At 42.9% G+C, this 18973-nt stretch overlaps 1 protein-coding gene across 3 annotated transcripts in view; it reads left to right on the forward strand.

Annotated features, from left to right (window-relative positions):
• Window positions 1–5275: 5275 nt before the first annotated feature.
• LOC122556834 overlaps window positions 5276–18973 on the forward strand; it is a 64626-nt gene continuing 50928 nt past the window's right edge. The window contains exons 1-2 of one of the 3 annotated variants that reach the window (XM_043704066.1): window positions 5276–5383; window positions 9243–10302. In XM_043704066.1, coding sequence (XP_043560001.1) covers window positions 9403–10302 — 900 coding nt within the window. In that variant the 5' untranslated portion in view covers window positions 5276–5383; window positions 9243–9402. Of the gene's footprint in view, window positions 5384–5816; window positions 6639–9242; window positions 10303–14589; window positions 15660–18973 lie in introns of those variants that run through there. The other 2 variants (XM_043704067.1, XM_043704070.1) reach the window with 2 other exon arrangements.

An 18973-nucleotide genomic window follows, 5' to 3' on the forward strand; every position in this document is an offset into this window, starting at 1 on the left:
TTCCATTGGCATTGACCATGCCAACTCCTTCCTTGCTTACTATTCCAGCCCAGAGCCTATGATCTTTCCTGACTCTGGGGATAAATATATGGATGATAATGGAATAGTGTAGATTAGATGGGCTTCACAGGTCGGCACAACATTGATGGCCAAAGGGCCTGTACTACGCTATAATTTTCTATGCCCACTCCCCTTGTTGCCAATCTATAATTACAGATGCTGTTTTATTGCTTGCGTCTCTAATTTCCTGTTATTGCCATTCCCAACATCACCCCTACAGTTTGGGGGTCTACCTACCACCCCAGCTAATGTTTTTGCCCCTTAGTATTTCTCAATTCTACCCATACAGGTTCCATATAGTCAGAGCTAATATGTTTCCTCACTATTACATTAATTTCGTCTTTAACTAGTAACGCAACTACACCACGGTGGCCCAGTGGTTAGCACTGCTGCCTCACAGCGCCAGAGTCCGGGGTTCAATTCCCGCCTCAGGCGACTGACTGTGTGGAGTTTGCACGTTCTCCCCGTGTCTGTGTGGGTTTCCTCCGGGTGCTCCGGTTTCCTCCCACAGTCCAAAGATGTGCAGGTCAGGTAAATTGGCCATACTAAATTGCCCGTAGTGTTAGGTTCGGGGTATGGGTGGGTTGCGCTTCGGCGGGTCGGTGTGGACTTGTTGGGCCGAAGGGTCTGTTTCCACAGTGTAATGTAATCTAAAAAAAAAGACCACTTTTTTTTTCCATTTTGTTGTCCTTCCTAAATACTGAACATTCCTGAATATTCACTTCCCATCCCTGGTCAACCTGCAGACGTGTCTCCATCATCCCAACCCTATCAAACCTGTCATCTATCTGCATGATTAATTAAGCCACTTTAGTGCAAATATTCGGTGTATGAAGCACATAGGCTTAAGGCTTCTCTTTTGGCAAATTGTTTTCTTGTTCCCATTATCTTTCACTGTGACCATATTTGATTCCCTGCAGTGCAATGATTTTGGCTGTTGCTGCTTTCCTCTGAGAAACCATCACCTTCCACAGTATCCAAAGTGGTATATCTGTATTGCAGAGGAATAGCCACAGGAGGCTCCTGCACTGGTCTGCCTGGGCCCTCATGCCTTTGCCTGGTGCTCACCCATTCCCTTACTGCCAGAGGAGTATGAGCCTATGGTGTGATCACCTCTCGTCACGCTGACTGTGAACACAACTGGGCAGAAGTGAAGACATGGGCAGCCAAGTTCTGAGCTTATGGAGGCCAGAGTGAGAGGTGTTAGATAGGATTGAATCGGGATAGACAGGTCATGAGATCACAAAGGCATGATGGAGAGTTTGAGCAGCAGATGAGCTGTGCAAGTGGTAGACCCGGTATCAGAGATGGAAGTAGGTGGTTTTAGTTATGCCATGGATATGAAGCTGGAATCTTGTCTCAAGGTCAAATATGAGACAAAAGTTAGTCAGGTTCAGACAGTGGCTAAGGACAGCTAGGAGTCAGAAGATAACAAGCAGAGTTTGATGGGGGACCAAAAATAGGGATTCCTAATGGTTAATTGGAGAATAGTTCTGCACATTTAGTATTGAGTATCAGATAATATAAGGAAGGTGGAGCGAAGTGGTAGTGAAGTAGAGCTGGGTATCAGCAGCCCTCTTATAATAACAGATAATGTCTTCAGACAATGTCACCAACAGGCAACATGAAGGTGAGAAACAGGAGAAGGTCTGGGATAGATCCTTGAAGCACATGGAGCTAACGGTGTGAGAGAAAGAAATCACGCCATTATTGGGGATAGACTGTTTATGAACAGGTAGAGGAGTTAGGTACAAGGTGAGAGAGGTCCAACACAGCTGGACCATCATGGAGAGACATTGGAGGATAGTGTGGGCATTCATGTCAAAGATGCAGACAGGTCAAAAAGAAAACAGAATACTTTACTTTTGTTAAAGTAACACAAGATACTATTTGTGGCTTTGACTTTCGATTATCTTGCAGGAGTGGAAACCTAATTGACCAGATTCAAACATCCCAAACACAAAGGCAAGATGACGGCCTAGTAACAATATTATCACTGGACTGTTAATCCAGAGACCCCGGGTAATATTCTTTGGACCTGGGTCCAAGTACTGCTGCAGCAGATGGTGGAATTTGAATTCAATTAATATCTGGAATTAGGTCTCTGTTGATGATCATGAAACCTTTGTTCACTAATGTCCTTTATGGAAGTAAATCTACAAGAGTTGAAAAGGATGGCGCTGGAAAAGCACAGCAGGTCAGGCAGCATCCAAGGAGGAGAGTAGATATTTCAGGCATCAGCCCTTCATCAGGAATGTGGAGGGGAAGGGGGATGAGAGATAAATAGGGGAGTGGGGGTGGGTTCAGGAGGAAGGTAGGTTTGAAGGTGATAGGTGGATGCAGATGGGAGGTAATTGTCATCTTTCAAGACTACAAAGGATCCTTCCACATCTGTTAGAGATTTTCCTGCATATCCACCCACTTCATCTACTGCACTGTTGCTCTTGATGTGGTCTCTTCTACATTGGGGAGACAGGATACCAGATTGTGGAGTGTTTCAGGGAACATCTCTAGGACACACAGACTAAACAACCCCACCGCCCTGTGACCGACCACTCTAATTCCATAGAGGACATGCAAGTCCTGGGCTGCCTCTACTGCCAAATCCAAGTCACTCGATGACTGCAGGAACGTCTCATCTTCCGTCTTGGGACCCTTCAACCACATGACATCAACGTTGATTTCACCAGTTTCCTCATTTCCCCTCCTCCCAACTCATCCCAGATCCAACCCTCCAACTCAACACTGTCCTCTTGACCTGCCCTACCTGTCCACCTTCCTTCCAACCTGTCTGCTCCAACGTCCACACTGACCCATCACTATCACCCCGAATCTGCACCCACCTATTGCCTTCCCACCTACCTTCCCCCCAGCTCAACACCCAAGCCCCTATTTATCTCTCAGCCCCTTCCCCCTCCACGCTCCTGATGAAGGGCTTCTGCCCAAAACGTCGACTCTCCTGCTCCTCGGATGCTGTCTGACCTGCTGTGCTTTTTTAGCGCCACACTTTTCGGCTCTGATCTTCAGCATCTGCAGTCCTCACTTTCTGCAAGGACATCTACAATCCTTAACTGGTCTAACCTAAATGTGACTCCAGACCCACAGCAACATGTAGTTGACTGTTAATCGCCCTATGAGCTGCAATAATTGCTGTGATAGTCAGTGATACTCCCATCCTGTGAATGAATGTTTTAAAAAAATCAGCATTGCTCTATGAGTTGTATGGCAGCAGATTTAAACAAGGAAGAGAGACCTGAAGAGAATTGACTAATCAGAAAAGCAAGGGGACCAGGAAAGGAACCTGGACAATGAACTAGTGGAAAGGAGAGAAGAAGCAGGGCAGCTGGAATTAAACATCTCATTAACATGAGTAAAATAAATCAAGGAAACTATGGCTTATTGGAATGATTAAGAATGTATGTCTGGTGTGTCCTACAGACACACACACACTCCCATGCACCCTCTCACAGACTTAGACCCCTTTACACTTAGACACACACACATATACACTCTCTCTCACAGACACTCACAACCCCACACCCCAGACACACACACACAAACCCACATACACATAGATGTTTGTGAGGTGAATTTGTACTTAGCAGAGTTATATTGTACTTTGCTCCAAAACTGCATGAATCCATGTAAGACTCTGTTAACTCATTTTTTAGATTAGAATCAGTCTAAACATTATGGCACAGACAACAGCACACAGGGGGCTGACACCTTCAATACATTATCTGGGCTGACACCAATTGTTAAAGTTAATCTGAGAATGTAACTTTTAAAAAAAGTTTTGTAATTTACATATGAAAGAAGTGAAACTTATATGATCATTCTAACAGATGAGACTTAACAAACAATCAAGGTATTTTTCAAGGTATAATTTCAGTTACATCACACTGTAAACTTTTGCTATAAATTCTGTGCCTTACAGGGGTGGCCACGGTGGCTCAGTGGTTAGTACTACTGCCTCACAACACCAGCATCCCAGGTTCGATTCCAGCCTTGGGCGACTATCTGTGTGGAGTTTGCACATTCTCCCTGTGTCTGTGGGGGTTTTCTCCAGGTACTCCAGTTTCCTCCCACAACCAGGTGAATTGGCCACGCTAAATTGCCCAAAGTGTTAGGTGTGTTAGTCAGAGGGAAATAGGACAGGATGGGTTACTCTTTGGAGGGATGGTGTAGACTTGTTGGGCTGTGGGCTTTTGCCCGAAACGTCGATTTTGCCTGTCCTCGGATGCTGCCTGAATTGCTGTGCTCTTCCAGCACCACTGATCCAGAACCTTGTTGGGCTGTAGGGCCTGTTTTCACACTGTAGGGAATCTAACTGTGTCCTCCACAACCACCTGATGAAGGAGCAGTGCTCCAAAAGATCGTGCTTTCAATTAAACCTGTTGGACTATAACCTGGACATTCCTGAAGAAGGGCTTATGCCCGAAATGTCGATTCTCCTGTTCCCTGGATGCTGCCTGACCTGCTGCGCTTTTCCAGCAACACATTTTCAGGACTATAACCTGGTGTTGTGTGATTTTTAACTTAATGGAATGACAACCCTTATGATCAAGGAGCTTTCCTCCCAGGTTTTTAAATAGCTTAGAAAGATTCAATTATTCTCAAATCTTTTAACCTTCCATTGATTTGGAAAGCATTTCCTTAGAAATGAAAATATTTGCACACCTCACTGTACCCTTTGGAAAAGCCAAGGAACTCCAGAAAGTTACAGCCTTGTTTGCTTAACATATGTGTCAGAATATTAGTGAGTTTACCTAAAGAACAGGGTGTCTTTTCCAGTGGATCAGTTGTTTATAATAAAATCTGAGGGGGGAAAATGAGCCTAATGCAGGGACATGAAGTTAGACCACAGATATCTGCCAATTATACCACTGAATGGTGGAGCAGGCTCTAGGAGATGAATGGCCGACCGCTGATCCTATGCTCCTACTCCTGGATAAACAGCTGATGGAGTGGGAAAGTTTATATTTCAGACCATAGGACCAAAAGTTAACATTCACCTGTCCACCGCGCGGTGCACTGTGGGATTCCTGGCATTGAGTGGATTGCGGGATAAGGTTCCCGACATTGGGGTGGTCGCGCGGTGCGGTGTGGGATTCCTGGCACGGTTGAGGGTTGGTCGCGCGCCGCTGTACTGTGTATGACTCGTGTCACGGTGCGGTGTGGGATTCCTGGCACAATGTGGGGCCGCGCGGTGCGGTGTGGGATTCCTGGCACTAGTGGGTTAGGGGCGGGGCCGAGGCCGAGGCCACGCCGTGCATCATGGGCCTATCCCCCGCTGCAGCCGCTCGAGGGTCAACGGAAGTTGGTGAGGAGCTGGAGAGAGCAGGGGGGTGCGGTGGGGGGATGGGCAGAAACGGAGGGACAGTAATACCCGCTGAGGGTGCAGTAGCAATGCTCTCAGGCAGTTATAATGCCCTCTGATGGGGCAGTAATAATACTCACTATGAGGGGGCAGTAACAATACCCTTGGGCAGTCATAATGCCCTCTGTTGGGGCAGTAATAATACCCTCTGATGGGGCAGTAATACCCTCTGATGGGCAGTAACAAGTCCCTCAGGGCAGTGACAATACCCTCTGGGGCAGTAACAATACTCTCTGGCACAGTAATAATACCCTCTGATGGGGCAGTAATAATACCCATTGAGGGGCATTAATAATACCTTCTATGAGGGGGCAGTAGAAATACCCTCTGATGGGGTAGTAATAACACCCACTGAGGGGCATTTGTAATACTCTCTGAGGGGGCAGTAATAATAGCCTCTGATAGGGCAATAATCCCCTCTGTTGTGGCAGTAATAATACCCACTATGAGGGAGCAGTAATGCTCTCCGAGGGGCACTAACACAGTAGTCCCCTTGTACTTGTGGGGGATACATTTCAAGACCTACCATGGAAGCCTGAAGGGACAATAATAATGCCCTCTTTGTGGGCAATCATTCCAGAGATGGGGCAATATTACCCTCTGAGGGGCAATAATACCTACTGAGGTGGACAATAGTGTCCTGCTGTGGGATACTATCCCTTGAGGGGGCATTAATCTCCCAGAGATGGGGGTATTGTATCACCTATAAGAGAAGAATAATCACCCGGCGAGGGAACTGTAATGCCCCCTATGTGGAGTTAATAATAACATCAGTGAGGGAGCAGCGGTGTTGTTATTGAGGGGGACAATAATACCCTCTGAAAAGGTGCTATTACTCCATGAGTGGGAGAGCCACTCGTACCACCAGTGAGGGAGTTCACTAATACCTCACTGAAAAGTCATAGCCCATGAAGGGCTGTAATGCCGGCAGTGAGGTGTACAGTGTTACTCAGTGTAACATCTCCATTGAAAGTCACAATAATAAACACCAGGGAGATGGCAGTAATTTGACCCAGTGGTGGAGACAGTAAAATACCAAGTGAGGAGGGTGTGTTATGAATACCTCCAGTAAGAGAAACCGTAATATTCATACTGAGGGTGGCAGTAATCCACCACCAACACAACACCCACCACTGCTGAAGCTAGAAATACCCTCCTGGAGTCAAAGGCATGAATATTCCCAATGAGGGCAAGAGAGGTGAGGAACCCTAATACTCCCACTGGTAGCAAGGGACAGTAGTAAGCTCCACTAGTTATGTTATTGTGAAAATACACCATTGGAGATCTGGAATAGCAATAAGCCTCACGTGCTTTAGGAATGGGAATAACTTCTAATCTGGGTGAAGGTTGGTAATTCCCCCTTTTAGGAGTGAATGGCAATAGTCCGCCCACTTGGGGTGAAACATTAATACCAGTTCGAGGGGATGCAAATTGGTAAAGCCCTTCCAGGTTTGGGGATTTTAGAAATGAATGCTAATAATCTCATTGTAGTGTGGAGACATAGTAATGCAGCCAGTGTGGCTTATGGTATGGTGCTGAAATGTCAGACATTGTGAGGGAAGTTGTCTGTGGGTAAAACACTTGGTTAAAATGATAATTTCTGCTCCCTATATTTAGAATACTGTATCTCAATTTTCTACTTTTCTATTGAAAGTATGTTGTTTTTCTTAATTTATAGCTTAACGTTTACATAGTCTGGTGCGGTTGAATTCCAGTTAAAGTATGATTAATCTATGGCATATTGACTGCAGTAGTCACCTTAACAGTTCAAATTACACTAAATGGTTTAGGATTTTTAAAGAAATTTTGCATTCCACGTTAGTTTTGTATCTAAGTAGCATATTTTTGTAAATCATTTTGTGTTAGATTTTCTCAGGTAATGTAGGGAATTATTTAGAAATTCTAATTTATTGTAATTGCAACATGTGCTTACAAATAAAAATGACAAAACTTAGTGCTTCTTTCTGGATCTCTGTCTCAACATGTTTCCCACTTCCTAATTGGTTATCTTCGCTTGCTTTTCTGAATTTACTCCTAAGTTTACTCCTAAGTTTACATATCTTCCTTGTTTTTGCAGGAAAACCTTGTGTTACATTTGCTTTGAAATTAATCTAGATTGCACATCTAGATAGCTGCAAGTGTCTGTGCATGTTGCAACCTTGCATCCATTTACAAACATTGCTTATGTATTTGATTTCATTTGGAGTTATTTTCATCGTTTTGGTAGGAAATTTGCGACCAGTTCAACTATACAAGAATTTGCCTTTCTATTTTATATCTTTTTTGTGGGAAAAGATTGCTTGAGCAATAAAATCCTTTAGTTTTTGCAATGAATAAATCAAACTTTCAATAAGTTCTCAGTATTAGCTGGAAAAAGACTGGCGATGTAATGTTCTTTGCTTCTGCTACTTTCATTTTTCATTTTGAGCCAGTCAGTTTCTCTGTGGTCAGAAGATCACAATGGTCAGTTGTGCTGTAAAACTTTAGGTGAAAACAAAACTGTAAATGCAACTCCTACATGTTGGCGTGAAGAGGGATAATTGTACTGTTGACAGGAATCTGTATTTTTCCTGCTTTTGGGTGGTTATTTACAAGTGTATGCCCTCTGTTGCACAAAGAAATGAGTGCAATACTGATCAAGGAAGAAGTTGACTGGGCCAATCACTGATCGGGAAAGTTATATTTTCATAGGAAATAAAGTGAAGCTTTTACTGGGACATTGATTTTTCACCGTCACCCGTATATCAACGATACAAAGTTTGCACATCCATGTGCTGGTTCTGACTTTCATTTCTAGTTTTGCCTGGTATAGAACAGTGCAGGCACAGAAGGATATTTCGCATGTTTGAGTTTGCACCAACTTTCAGTGAGCAATCTGGTTCATCACATTTCCTTTCTCATTCCCCATAACCCAGAAACATTTTTGCCTTCTGTCAGGCTTCTTTTTGAAAATGATTATTCATCCACCATTCTATCAGATGGCATACACACATCTTTTATGAAGATTTTCCTTATGTTCTCTCTGCACCTTTTATCAGTCAACCTAAACTTACCCCATTTCAGCCAATCGAAACAGTTCTCTTTATTTACTCTGTCTAAACCCTTTTTGATTTTAAACACCTCTATTAAATTTCTTAGCTTTCTCTGCTCTAAGGAGAAAATCTCTAGTTTCTCCAGGCCATCCACGTAATCATAATGTCTTATCCTATGAACTGATTGAGTAATTTTTCCCTCTACCCTCTCCAAAGCTTTCACATCCTTCCTGAAGTGTAATGCCAAGAATAGTACACTAGTTCAGCTGCGGTCAAACGAGGATTTTATTTTGGTTTAGCATAAACTTTTGAAATCTGTGCTTCTCTTTGTGAAGCCCATGATAACATAAGCTACATTAATGACTTCACTAAACTGTCCTGCCACCTGCACAAACAGTCTCAGGGTGTCTTTCTTCTCATATTCCTTTTAAAATTGCACCATGTCTTCTTCAATATCACTGGACAGTTTTCTGTATTGAATTTGATTAGTCACATTATCTGCCCATTCCAGCAAACTATGTTCTCTAGAAGCTAATTATACTCATTTTCCTCATTGTTTAATACACGTCAAGATATATATTGTAGATTCACAATTTTCCAAACTTTGCTAGATTTTTGTATATCCAAATTGATGTAAATGAAACATTTTGTTATTTTACGGTGTTTAAAATATCGCTTCAAACTGCTGTAAGTGTTTTAGTTAATTTTTAAAATTTTGACTTACAAGTGATTTAAATACTTTGTTCTGACATTTTTTCTTTACCTTTCAGCTCAGAAACATTGGCAAAATTATTTAACCTTGTTTTCATAAAGCTGGACAACATTTGTAAAAGTTCCTATTACTACTAAGGGCCCAACATATTTTTTGCAGACTTCTGCTTTTCCAGTGCCACACTTCTTGATACAGACTTGATGTAGTCCACCGATAAAATGTCAAAGGGTCAGAACATAATTGGCAGTGCTAAAAAGGTTCATTTTCAAGTTGCAAATATTGACCTATCTGACCAATCCCCTGTTCAAATAGAATTTGAGAAACTGAGCCACATTCCATATGGTACGATACATTTAGGAAGGGATCAGAAAATTGAACAAGATGTGGAATCCAGTCAGAGCTTTGAACTGCAGTCTCACGATGAGACTACAGTTAGTGCATCTTCTCGCAAAATCAACACTACTAAAAGCAGTTTGCCTTCCTTTGAGGCTCAGCAGCAAAACCAGTTGTCGCCACATGTTAAAAAACCAGTCAGTTCACAGAAGACAAGTAATATTTTAGCTGCTCTTGGCCTTTCATCTAAGGATCTGGATGAAGTGAAGAGCTTTCCTAAAGACAAACTTACACTTGACACATTGCCGAAGATTCTTAAGCAAATCAAGAAGAAAAGAGCATCTTTGAAACATGGAAAAAATGACAATTCTCCGCAACAAAACCAATCCACTAGTACTTCTCGAGATGGTGGCATTGAAGAAAAGCTATTGATGAAAGATCAAGGCACTGTACTCAAACCACTAGTCAACTATGGCTATGATCCTTCCTCTGGAGAGTCTAGTCCTGGATCTGAACGGGAAGGAGTAAGTGGTGATGGTTCTCGTAAAAAAGAGAGACATTTCACTGAGTTCCCAAATTATCAAAGTAAGTTTGACTCCGATTCCGACACTGAATCTGATTACGAAATAGTTGAGGAGCATCACGAGCCATGTGAAGAAGAATCTGTCCTTGAGACAAAAAGGAAAACTCCTATTCTGCAAAACATAAAGGATTTTCTTGGTTATTTGCCTGTGGTGCTTCCACACTGCTGCTCACTGTGTGACAAAATAATTGATACTCTCCAGGTGAGTTCCTTGGTAATATTTAATTCTAATGATGTCTGGCGTCATTTATCGAGCCATAGAGTCATACAGCATAGAAATGTGTATGACTCATTCCACATGCTTCAATCCAACCAGTCCGTACCAACCATGTTCCCAAACTAAACTAGTCCCACCTGCCTGCGCTTGGCTCATCTCCCCAAAACATTCCAATTCATGAACTTATCTAAATGCCTTTTAAATGTTGTAACTGTACCTGCATTCACCACTTGTTCTGGCAGTTCAATCCACAGAAAAAATACTCTCTGTGCAAAAAAGCTGCCCCTCATGTTATTTTTAAATCTTTCTTCTCTCACCTTAAAAATATGCCCCCTAGTTTTGAACTCCCCCACCATAGGGGAAAGACCTTTGTCAGTCATCTTATCTGTACTTGTCATGATATTATAAACTTCTACAAGGTCACCCCTCAACCTCCTACGTTCCAGTGAAAAATGTCCCGGCCTTTCCAGTCTATTTTTACATGTCAAACCCTCTGCTCCCGGCAACATCCTGGTAAATCTTTTTGGAACTCTCTCAAGTTTGCTAATATCCTTCCCAACCAGAACTGCACCCAGTATTCCAGAAGAGGCCTCACCAATGTGCAGTACAACCTCAGCAGGACTTCTCAACACCTATACTCAAAGGTCTGAGCAATGAAGGCAAGCATACTAAATGTTTCAACTATTAGATTAGATTAGATTAGATTAGATTAGATTACTTACAGTGTGGAAACAGGCCCTTCGGCCCAACAAGTCCACACCGCCCCGCCGAAGCGCAACCCACCCATATCTCTACATGTACCCCTTACCTAACACTATGGGCAATTTAGCATGGCCAATTCACCTGACCTGCACATCTTTGGACTGTGGGAGGAAACCGGAGCACCCGGAGGAAACCCACGCAGACACGGGGAGAACGTGCAAACTCCACACAGTCAGTCGCCTGAGGCGGGAATTGAACCCGGGTCTCTGGCCCTGTGAGGCAGCAGTGCTAACCACTGTGCCACCGTGCCGCCCTGACAACCTATGATGCAAATTTCAAAGAACGATGTACCTGAACTCCTGGGACTCTCTGTTCTACAACATTATCCAGGGCCCTACCATTAATTGTATAAGTCCTGCCCTTGTTTGTTTTACCAATATGCATTACTTCACATTTATCCAAGTTAAACTCCCTCTGCCACTCCTTCGCCCATTGACCCAATTGATCAAGATCTCTTTTGTGATCTTAGATAGCTTTCTTCACTTTCCTCTATGCCACCAGTTTTGGTGTCATCTGCAAACTTACTAACCATGCCTCCTATATTCTCATCCAAATAATTTATATATATGACAAACAAAAGTGGACCCAATACCGATCGCTTTGGAACACCTCCAGTCTGAAAACAAACCCACCACCACCACCCTCTGTCTCATAACATCATGCCAATTTTGTATTCAATTGGCAAGCTCACTCTGAATCCCATGTGATCTAACTTTACTAACTACTCTACCATGCAGAACCTTGTCATAGCCTATACTAAAGTTCAAGTAAACAACGTCTACTGCTCTGCTCTCATCAGTCATAGAGTCATACAGCACGGTCCAACCAGTCCATGCCGAACATAATCCCAAACAGACTTGGCCCACCTGCCGGTTCCTGGCCAATATCCCTCCAAACCTTTCCTAATCATGCGCCCATCCAAATGTCTTTTAAACATTTAAACCTACATCCACCTATTTGTCAGAAATTTCATTCTACACGCAGATTATCCTCTGTGTTAAGAAATTTTGGTTACTTCCTCAAAAAAAACACGATTTCCCTCTCACAACACCATGCTGACTATCCGTAATCAATCCTTGTCCCTCCAAGTACACATAAATACTATCTTTCTAAATCACCTCCAACGACTTAGCCACCACTAATGTCAGACTCACAGCTCCAGAGTTTTCAGGCTTCTCCTTACAGCCTTTCCTAAACAATGGCATAACATTAGTCACCCTCCAGTCCTCTGATACTTCACCTGTATTTATAGATGATTCAAATACAGGATGCCCTGCTATAATGCGTATTTTGTTAATGCAAATTTACTGTAAGGTGATTGATGTTGGGGACACTGTTTCTAAAGTGTGAACTTTTAAAGCATGCATTGGTTATAATGCAATTCTGGCCCGATTAATTTAAATGGTGCAGCTATTATGCGATTTTCTTATAACAAGGAATTGCATGAGAATGTAACCACTGTGTTACAGCAGAACGGACTATATTTTTGTTAGGGGCCTCGCAATTTCCTCCCTAATTTCCCACAATGTCCTGTGATGCACGAGATCAGGTCCTGGAAATTTATCAATGTTTATCTTTTCTACGACCTCCAGCACTTCCTCTTCTGTGATGTGAACTATTTTGAAAACATGAATAATTATTTCCCCAAATTTTTTAGCCTCCATTTCTTTCTCAACATTAAAAAGTGATTTGGAATATTCATTTAATATCTCTTCGATCTCCTGAGGTTCAACACAAAGACAACCTTGTTGATCTTTAAGGGATCCTACTGTCTCGAGTTGCTGTCAATGTATTTGTAGAAATCTTTTCCATTATCGTTAACATTATTTGCCAAAGCTGTCTCCAATCCCCTGTTTGCCTTCCTGCTTTCCTCCTCCTCTTTATTGAAAAAGATGTTTACATTTTTATTATAAAATTATAAAATTACAAAAGAGATAGTATAATAATCTTATGGTACAATAACGATAAACTAAATACTACTCTACTCTACAAAACAAATCAAAAATACCAGAAAAAAAGCAATCTTCTCATACTACAATTCAATAAAAAATCAGGTGTAATAAATTACATTAAATTAGTTTGAACTGAGCTAAACTAACTTAACTTACACCACTCAGTGCCACCCCACCAAAGCTCTACTACTCTGCTCTCATCAGTCATAGAGTCATACAGCATCGGTCCAACCAGTCCATGCCGAACATAATCCCAAACTAGACTTGGCTCACCTGCCGGTTCCTGGCCAATATCCCTCCAAACCTTTCCTAATCATGCGCCCATCCAAATGTCTTTTAAACATTTAAACCTACATCCACCTATTTGTCAGAAATTTCATTCTACGCGCAGATTATCCTGTTAAGATTATCCTGTTAAGAAATTTTGGTTACTTCCTCAAAACAAACACGATTTCCCTCTCACAACACCCATCATCGGGAGCATCAGATAACATACTTGTATTTATTTGGGATTCTTCCTCTCAGGGTTCCCAGCCCGCCAGATACAGTCTTCCTGGCTGCACGAAGGCCCTAATCAGTATGGCTGACAAGTCTGCTTCTGTGTGATTCAAAAAGGGCCGCCACGTCTTATTAAAAAATTCAGTTTTCTGGTGCACCATACTTGTAGAGACATCCAGGGGAACATGCTTCCTCACTAACCTACGCCATTCCGAAAGGCCAGGGGTGCTTTTCTGAGACCCAGCTCATCAGAATGTTCTTCCTCGCTCAATGTGTAAGAATATTAAACAGTTTTTTCCTGTGCTCAACTAGGGAAGGTAGATTTGGCTTTCCCAGAAGGAGGGATCTGCCTTAACCTCAGTCCCCAAGATCGTATCCAACACATTTGCTATGGTGCTCCAATATCTACGATTCTCACGGCACGAACACAAGCAATGTGTGAGAGTGCCGATTTCTGTTTTACATTTAGGGCACCTTGGAGATGCTTCTTTTTAAAATTTTGCTAGCCGCTCTGGGGCCAGATGGGCTCTGTGGAGAATCTTTAGTTGCATGGCCTGCGTTTTATTACAAATCAAAATCTTTTTCACAATATCCCAGATATCCTCCCATATTTCTGACAAAATTTCTGCTCCCAATTCCAGATTCTCTAAAGCTTTTCAATATCTTCTGAGGCACCCCCTCCCTGTAAATGATGGAGGGTACTAATTGAGAGACTGCCTGTGGAGTGAAGCATTCTCCTGTCCACATCGGAGGGATGAACAAATAGCCTGGACCTTTTCTGTATAAAGTCCTTGATCTGAAAATAGCAGAAGAGGTCTCGAATAGATAACCCATATTTATGACTCCGCTGATCAAATGACATCCTGGCCTCCCCCTCAAATAGGTCTCCCACAGGAGACTCCCCTAGACTCCTATAATTTAAAGCCGGAATCTATCAATCCCGGCCGAAATCCTGGTGTTCCTGCTATGGGCGAAAGTAAGGACTGCGGATGCTGGAGATTAGAGTCAAGAGAGTGGTGCTGGAATAGCACAGGTCAGGCAACATCCGAGGAGCAGGAAAATCGACAGACAAAAGCCCTTCATCAGGAAACTTCCTAATATGGGGGTGAGCGGGGAGGTCTTATGTAAATTACCCTCGCTTTGTCGTATCATTCTTCACGCTTTGACCGTGTTAATGATGATCGGACTTTTACAATATTCAGCGACAGTTTTCATCCTGTCCATAAATAACAAATTAATAAGGGGACATTTTGCCTGGGAGGCCTCAATATCGAGCCACATTGACCTCGGATCCTGACAAGCCCAATCATTCACATAATAAAGAACTTATTTGATGTCTTTTGAAGTCTGGGAGCTCTACAGACACCTCCCCCCAACCTCCCCATTCTCTGTGGAAGCTGCAGCTCAGCAAACATAATAAAAGGGGGCCTGCGGTGCCAAATGAAAGATCCAAATCAACCATTAAGTCTCCACAGCGCTTGCCTAAGAAGCACCAGAGGAAGCATTCGCATGGGGTATAGCAGGCAATGAAGAACATTCATTTTCATCAGAGCTATTTGACCCAACCAGGATACTGGTAGCACCTCCCAACGCTGAAGGTATTGTCTTATCCTCTTGAGCAATTGTACAAAATTAGCTTCATACAATTGGTGAAAGGCAGGGGTAATGAAAATACCTAAATATAGGAAACCTCCCTGTGACCACCTAAAAAGAAATTGAATTCCAGCTTCAAGGTCAGGGACAAGACCCCCCCCCCCCACAGGTATGGCCTTGGATTTCATAAAATTAATTTTTCCCCCGATAAAGAGCCAAATTAATTGATATTTTGTATTAAACGGGGCACAGACATTGTCTATACCCGTCTGTATAGAGATTGATTTTATGCTCTCCTATTCCCACTTCTGGGGCAACTATTTTGGGTTCTTTCAGTATAGTCTCCACCAGCAGTTCGATCACTAAAGTAAACACTAAAGAAAAAGGGGCACCATTGTCAGCTGCCTTTACCAATAATAAAATTGTCTGATTTTATACCCCTTGTGAGAACTACTGCCATGAGATCGTTATACAACACTGCCACCCACCTGGCGAAGACCCCCCCCCAAGACCAAGCCGTTCCAAGACATAAAAAAGGTATGGCCAACCTACCTCATCAAATGCTTTTTCCGCATCGAGGGAGGCTACCAAGCCCAGGATCGACCTTTGTTGACACATCTGGACGATATTCAACACTCTTCTGATGTTGTTAGAAGAGCTGCGATCCTTAATGAAACTTGTCTGGTCCTCTTTTACAATAGAGGGCAATACCTTCTGCAGCCTCAACACTAAGGATTTTGACAGAATTTTAAAATCCACATTTAGCAGCGAGATGGGTTTATACGAGGTGCAGTCCTCAGGATCGTTCCCTCTCTTAAGAATAAGGAAACCTTTAGCCTCCCTGAGAGAGGGCGAGAGGCAGTCCTGACAGTATGAATGGTTATACATGGACATATGTTTGCTCGCTGAGCTGGAAAGTTCATTTTCAGATGTTTGTCACCATACTAGAGCCTCCGGATGAAGCACTGCTGAAGATTCCTGCTTTATATTTATGTTTGTGTTTCTTTGAGTTGGTGATATCATTTCCAGCGGTAGTGTCATTTCCAATGGTGATGTCATTTCCTGTTCTTTTTCTCAGGGGGTAGTAAATTGGGCCCAAGTCAATGAGAATTCCTAGAAGCATGACATTCCAACCGGAACTCTATGAACAAACACATTGACTTGGGCCCGATTTACTACCCCCTGAGAAAAAGAACAGGAAATGACATCACCATAGGAAATTACACCACCGCTGGAAATAATATCACCAACTCAAAGAAACCCAAACATATAAATAGAAAGCAGGAATCATCAACAGTGCTTCGTCTGGAGGCTCACTGAAGATGTTATCTAGTATGGTGATGAAACTTCTGGAAATGAACCTTCTAGTTCAGCGAACAAACCTATATCTAGAACCTCAACCTGAGCTACAAATCTTCTCAAAACTCGCTAATGGTTATACGTGCCCAAAGTTAGCTCGGCCAACATGTTTATAAACTCCTTATAAAAGTCTCTCATCTGGGCCAGGTACTTTGCCACGTTGGAGCTGCCTTGCCGCCTCTTGTATCTCTTGTGTAGTCGGAGGGTCATTCAAAAGAGAGGCCTGCTCCGAAGTTATACCTGGATGATCCAAGTTCTCAAAAAAGGACTCCCATCCTCGCCAACCCATCCTCACAGCCCTCCGACCAATATAACTGTATAAAATTTCCTAAATGCTGCGTTGATCTTTTTGGACTTGTGAGTGGGAGTACCAGTACCCTCTCTAATGGACATGATAGATCGAGGAGCGCTCTTCTTCCTGGCCAGATATGCCAAATATCTACCTTGCTTATCACTGTGCTCAAATAGTCTGCTTCACAAAGGAGAGCTCTCTCTTTACTACCTGGGTGAGCACGGTGTTCAGAGCAGCACGGAGAGCTGGAATCCGCTATAACTTAGTCACAGACAGTCTGCCAAAGTATGCCGTCTCGGCTGCCTTCAACTGGGCCTCAAGCGCACGCTGTTGCTCTCCCCTCTGTCTCTTCCGGGTTGCTGAGTACGAGATAATTATACCCCTTGAATAAGCGTTGGCATTCTCCCAGAGCACCGATGGGTTACTGGCCGTACCCGAATTAATATACCAGAAAGTCTTAAACTCCCTTGTAAAATACTCAATAAACTTTCTGTCTTTCAAGAGAAAAGGATCCATGCGCCAATGTCATGTATCTGTCCCATTACCTCGATCTTAACCTCTAAATACACTGCCGCATGGTTCGAAATGACTATATTCCCAATCTTACAGGTTAGTACCAAATCCAAAAAATTTGGTGGAGCAAAAAATATATCGATCCTTGTGTGACACTTGTGCAGGTTGGAAAAGAAAGTGAAATCCCTTCCCTTAGGGTGAAGACACCTCCACACATCCACCAACCCCAACTCCCCACATAGGGCCACCAACTGTTTGGATTGCAGGGAGGTGCCCGAAAGACCTCTTGGCATCCTATCCACCTTGGGATCCATAAGACGGTTGAAGTCTCCCCCTATAATTGTGTGGCGCACTCCAAGGGCCATCAGCCAAGAAAGTGCATCAGTTAAAAATTTGAGGGCGTGTGCCGAAGGGCAGTAGACATTCAAAATGCTGTACTCCTTCCCATGTATTAATGCTTTGAGGATCATAAATCCCCCATGCTCGACCTTAATATGGTCTATCAACTGGAATAGTAGATTGTTTTGTATTAGTATAACCACTCCTCTGCATTTGGAATTAAAAGATGAGAGGAACACCTGGCCGAACCCTCCCTGCTGTAACTTTAGATGCTCCTTATCATCTAAATGAGTTTCTTGTAGCAGAGGAGCATTGACCCTCTCCTTTCTGAGACTCGAGAGCACTTTCTTTTAATTGGTGAGTGACTTCCCTTTATATTCTAGGTGCATCATCTAAACAAACAACTAGCCATATCAGTCTAAAGCATCCTGTGACCCTCCATCACCACCCCCGAGAGGAAGAACCCTACTCCTAATGTGCTGAGTGTAGACAAGAAATGATTAATAAAATCTAAAAAATACAACTACAAACACTAACAAAACAAAACTTCTAATAACTACTCCTAAAATAAACAAAAGACAAATAACTGGAGACTTTCCCCTTGTCCACAGGAGGCAGTCACCTAATCCCTAACTCCTCATGGCTCGTTCTAACTAAAGCAGTGCTCCAAAACCAGGCAAAACAGAAACAAAGAAGACATACATCTTATACACATGGAAATTAAAAGTGGGTACCCAACCCATCTCACCCATTCATCGACCCCACTTGTTGTCAATAAAAGAAACCCTAACCAAAAAAGAAGAAATAACAGGGACTAGCAAAAATAACAAGAAAGAGAAAGGAGAAACAACTTCACCTATTACAGGAGCAAATCAGGCACACAAAATAAACAACAGAACAAAGAAAACACTATTGTCCATAGTATTTGACCCAACCAGTCTATTTTAAAGCATCTAGAAAATCGTTTGCCTTCTCTGCTGAATCAAAATTATGCAAGGAGCCTCACTCAACACTGCCGGGTACCCTACAGAATATTGAATGTTCAAGTCTCTCAGCCTCTTCTTTACTTCGTCATAACATTTCTTCTTTCAGATCAGAGCCCCAGAAAAGTCCTAAAAAATATATGATTTTTGACCCCTTGTAGATCAGGGTCTATAGATTTTTCCTCAGCATTCTGGAAGCTTCCATTACCATTTGTTTGTCTCTGTAACATTGAAATTGAGCTAGGATCTGGCGGAAGCATTGCTTCGATCCGGGCCTGCGCACTGTGACCCAGTGGGCCCGCTTAATCGCACCTGACCTGATTCGGCTCCCAGTCCCAGGACCTGCAGGAGCCATTGCTCCAGGA

This window comes from Chiloscyllium plagiosum, chromosome 14, assembly GCF_004010195.1.
Source record: "Chiloscyllium plagiosum isolate BGI_BamShark_2017 chromosome 14, ASM401019v2, whole genome shotgun sequence".
NCBI classification, from domain to species: Eukaryota; Metazoa; Chordata; class Chondrichthyes; order Orectolobiformes; family Hemiscylliidae; genus Chiloscyllium; species Chiloscyllium plagiosum.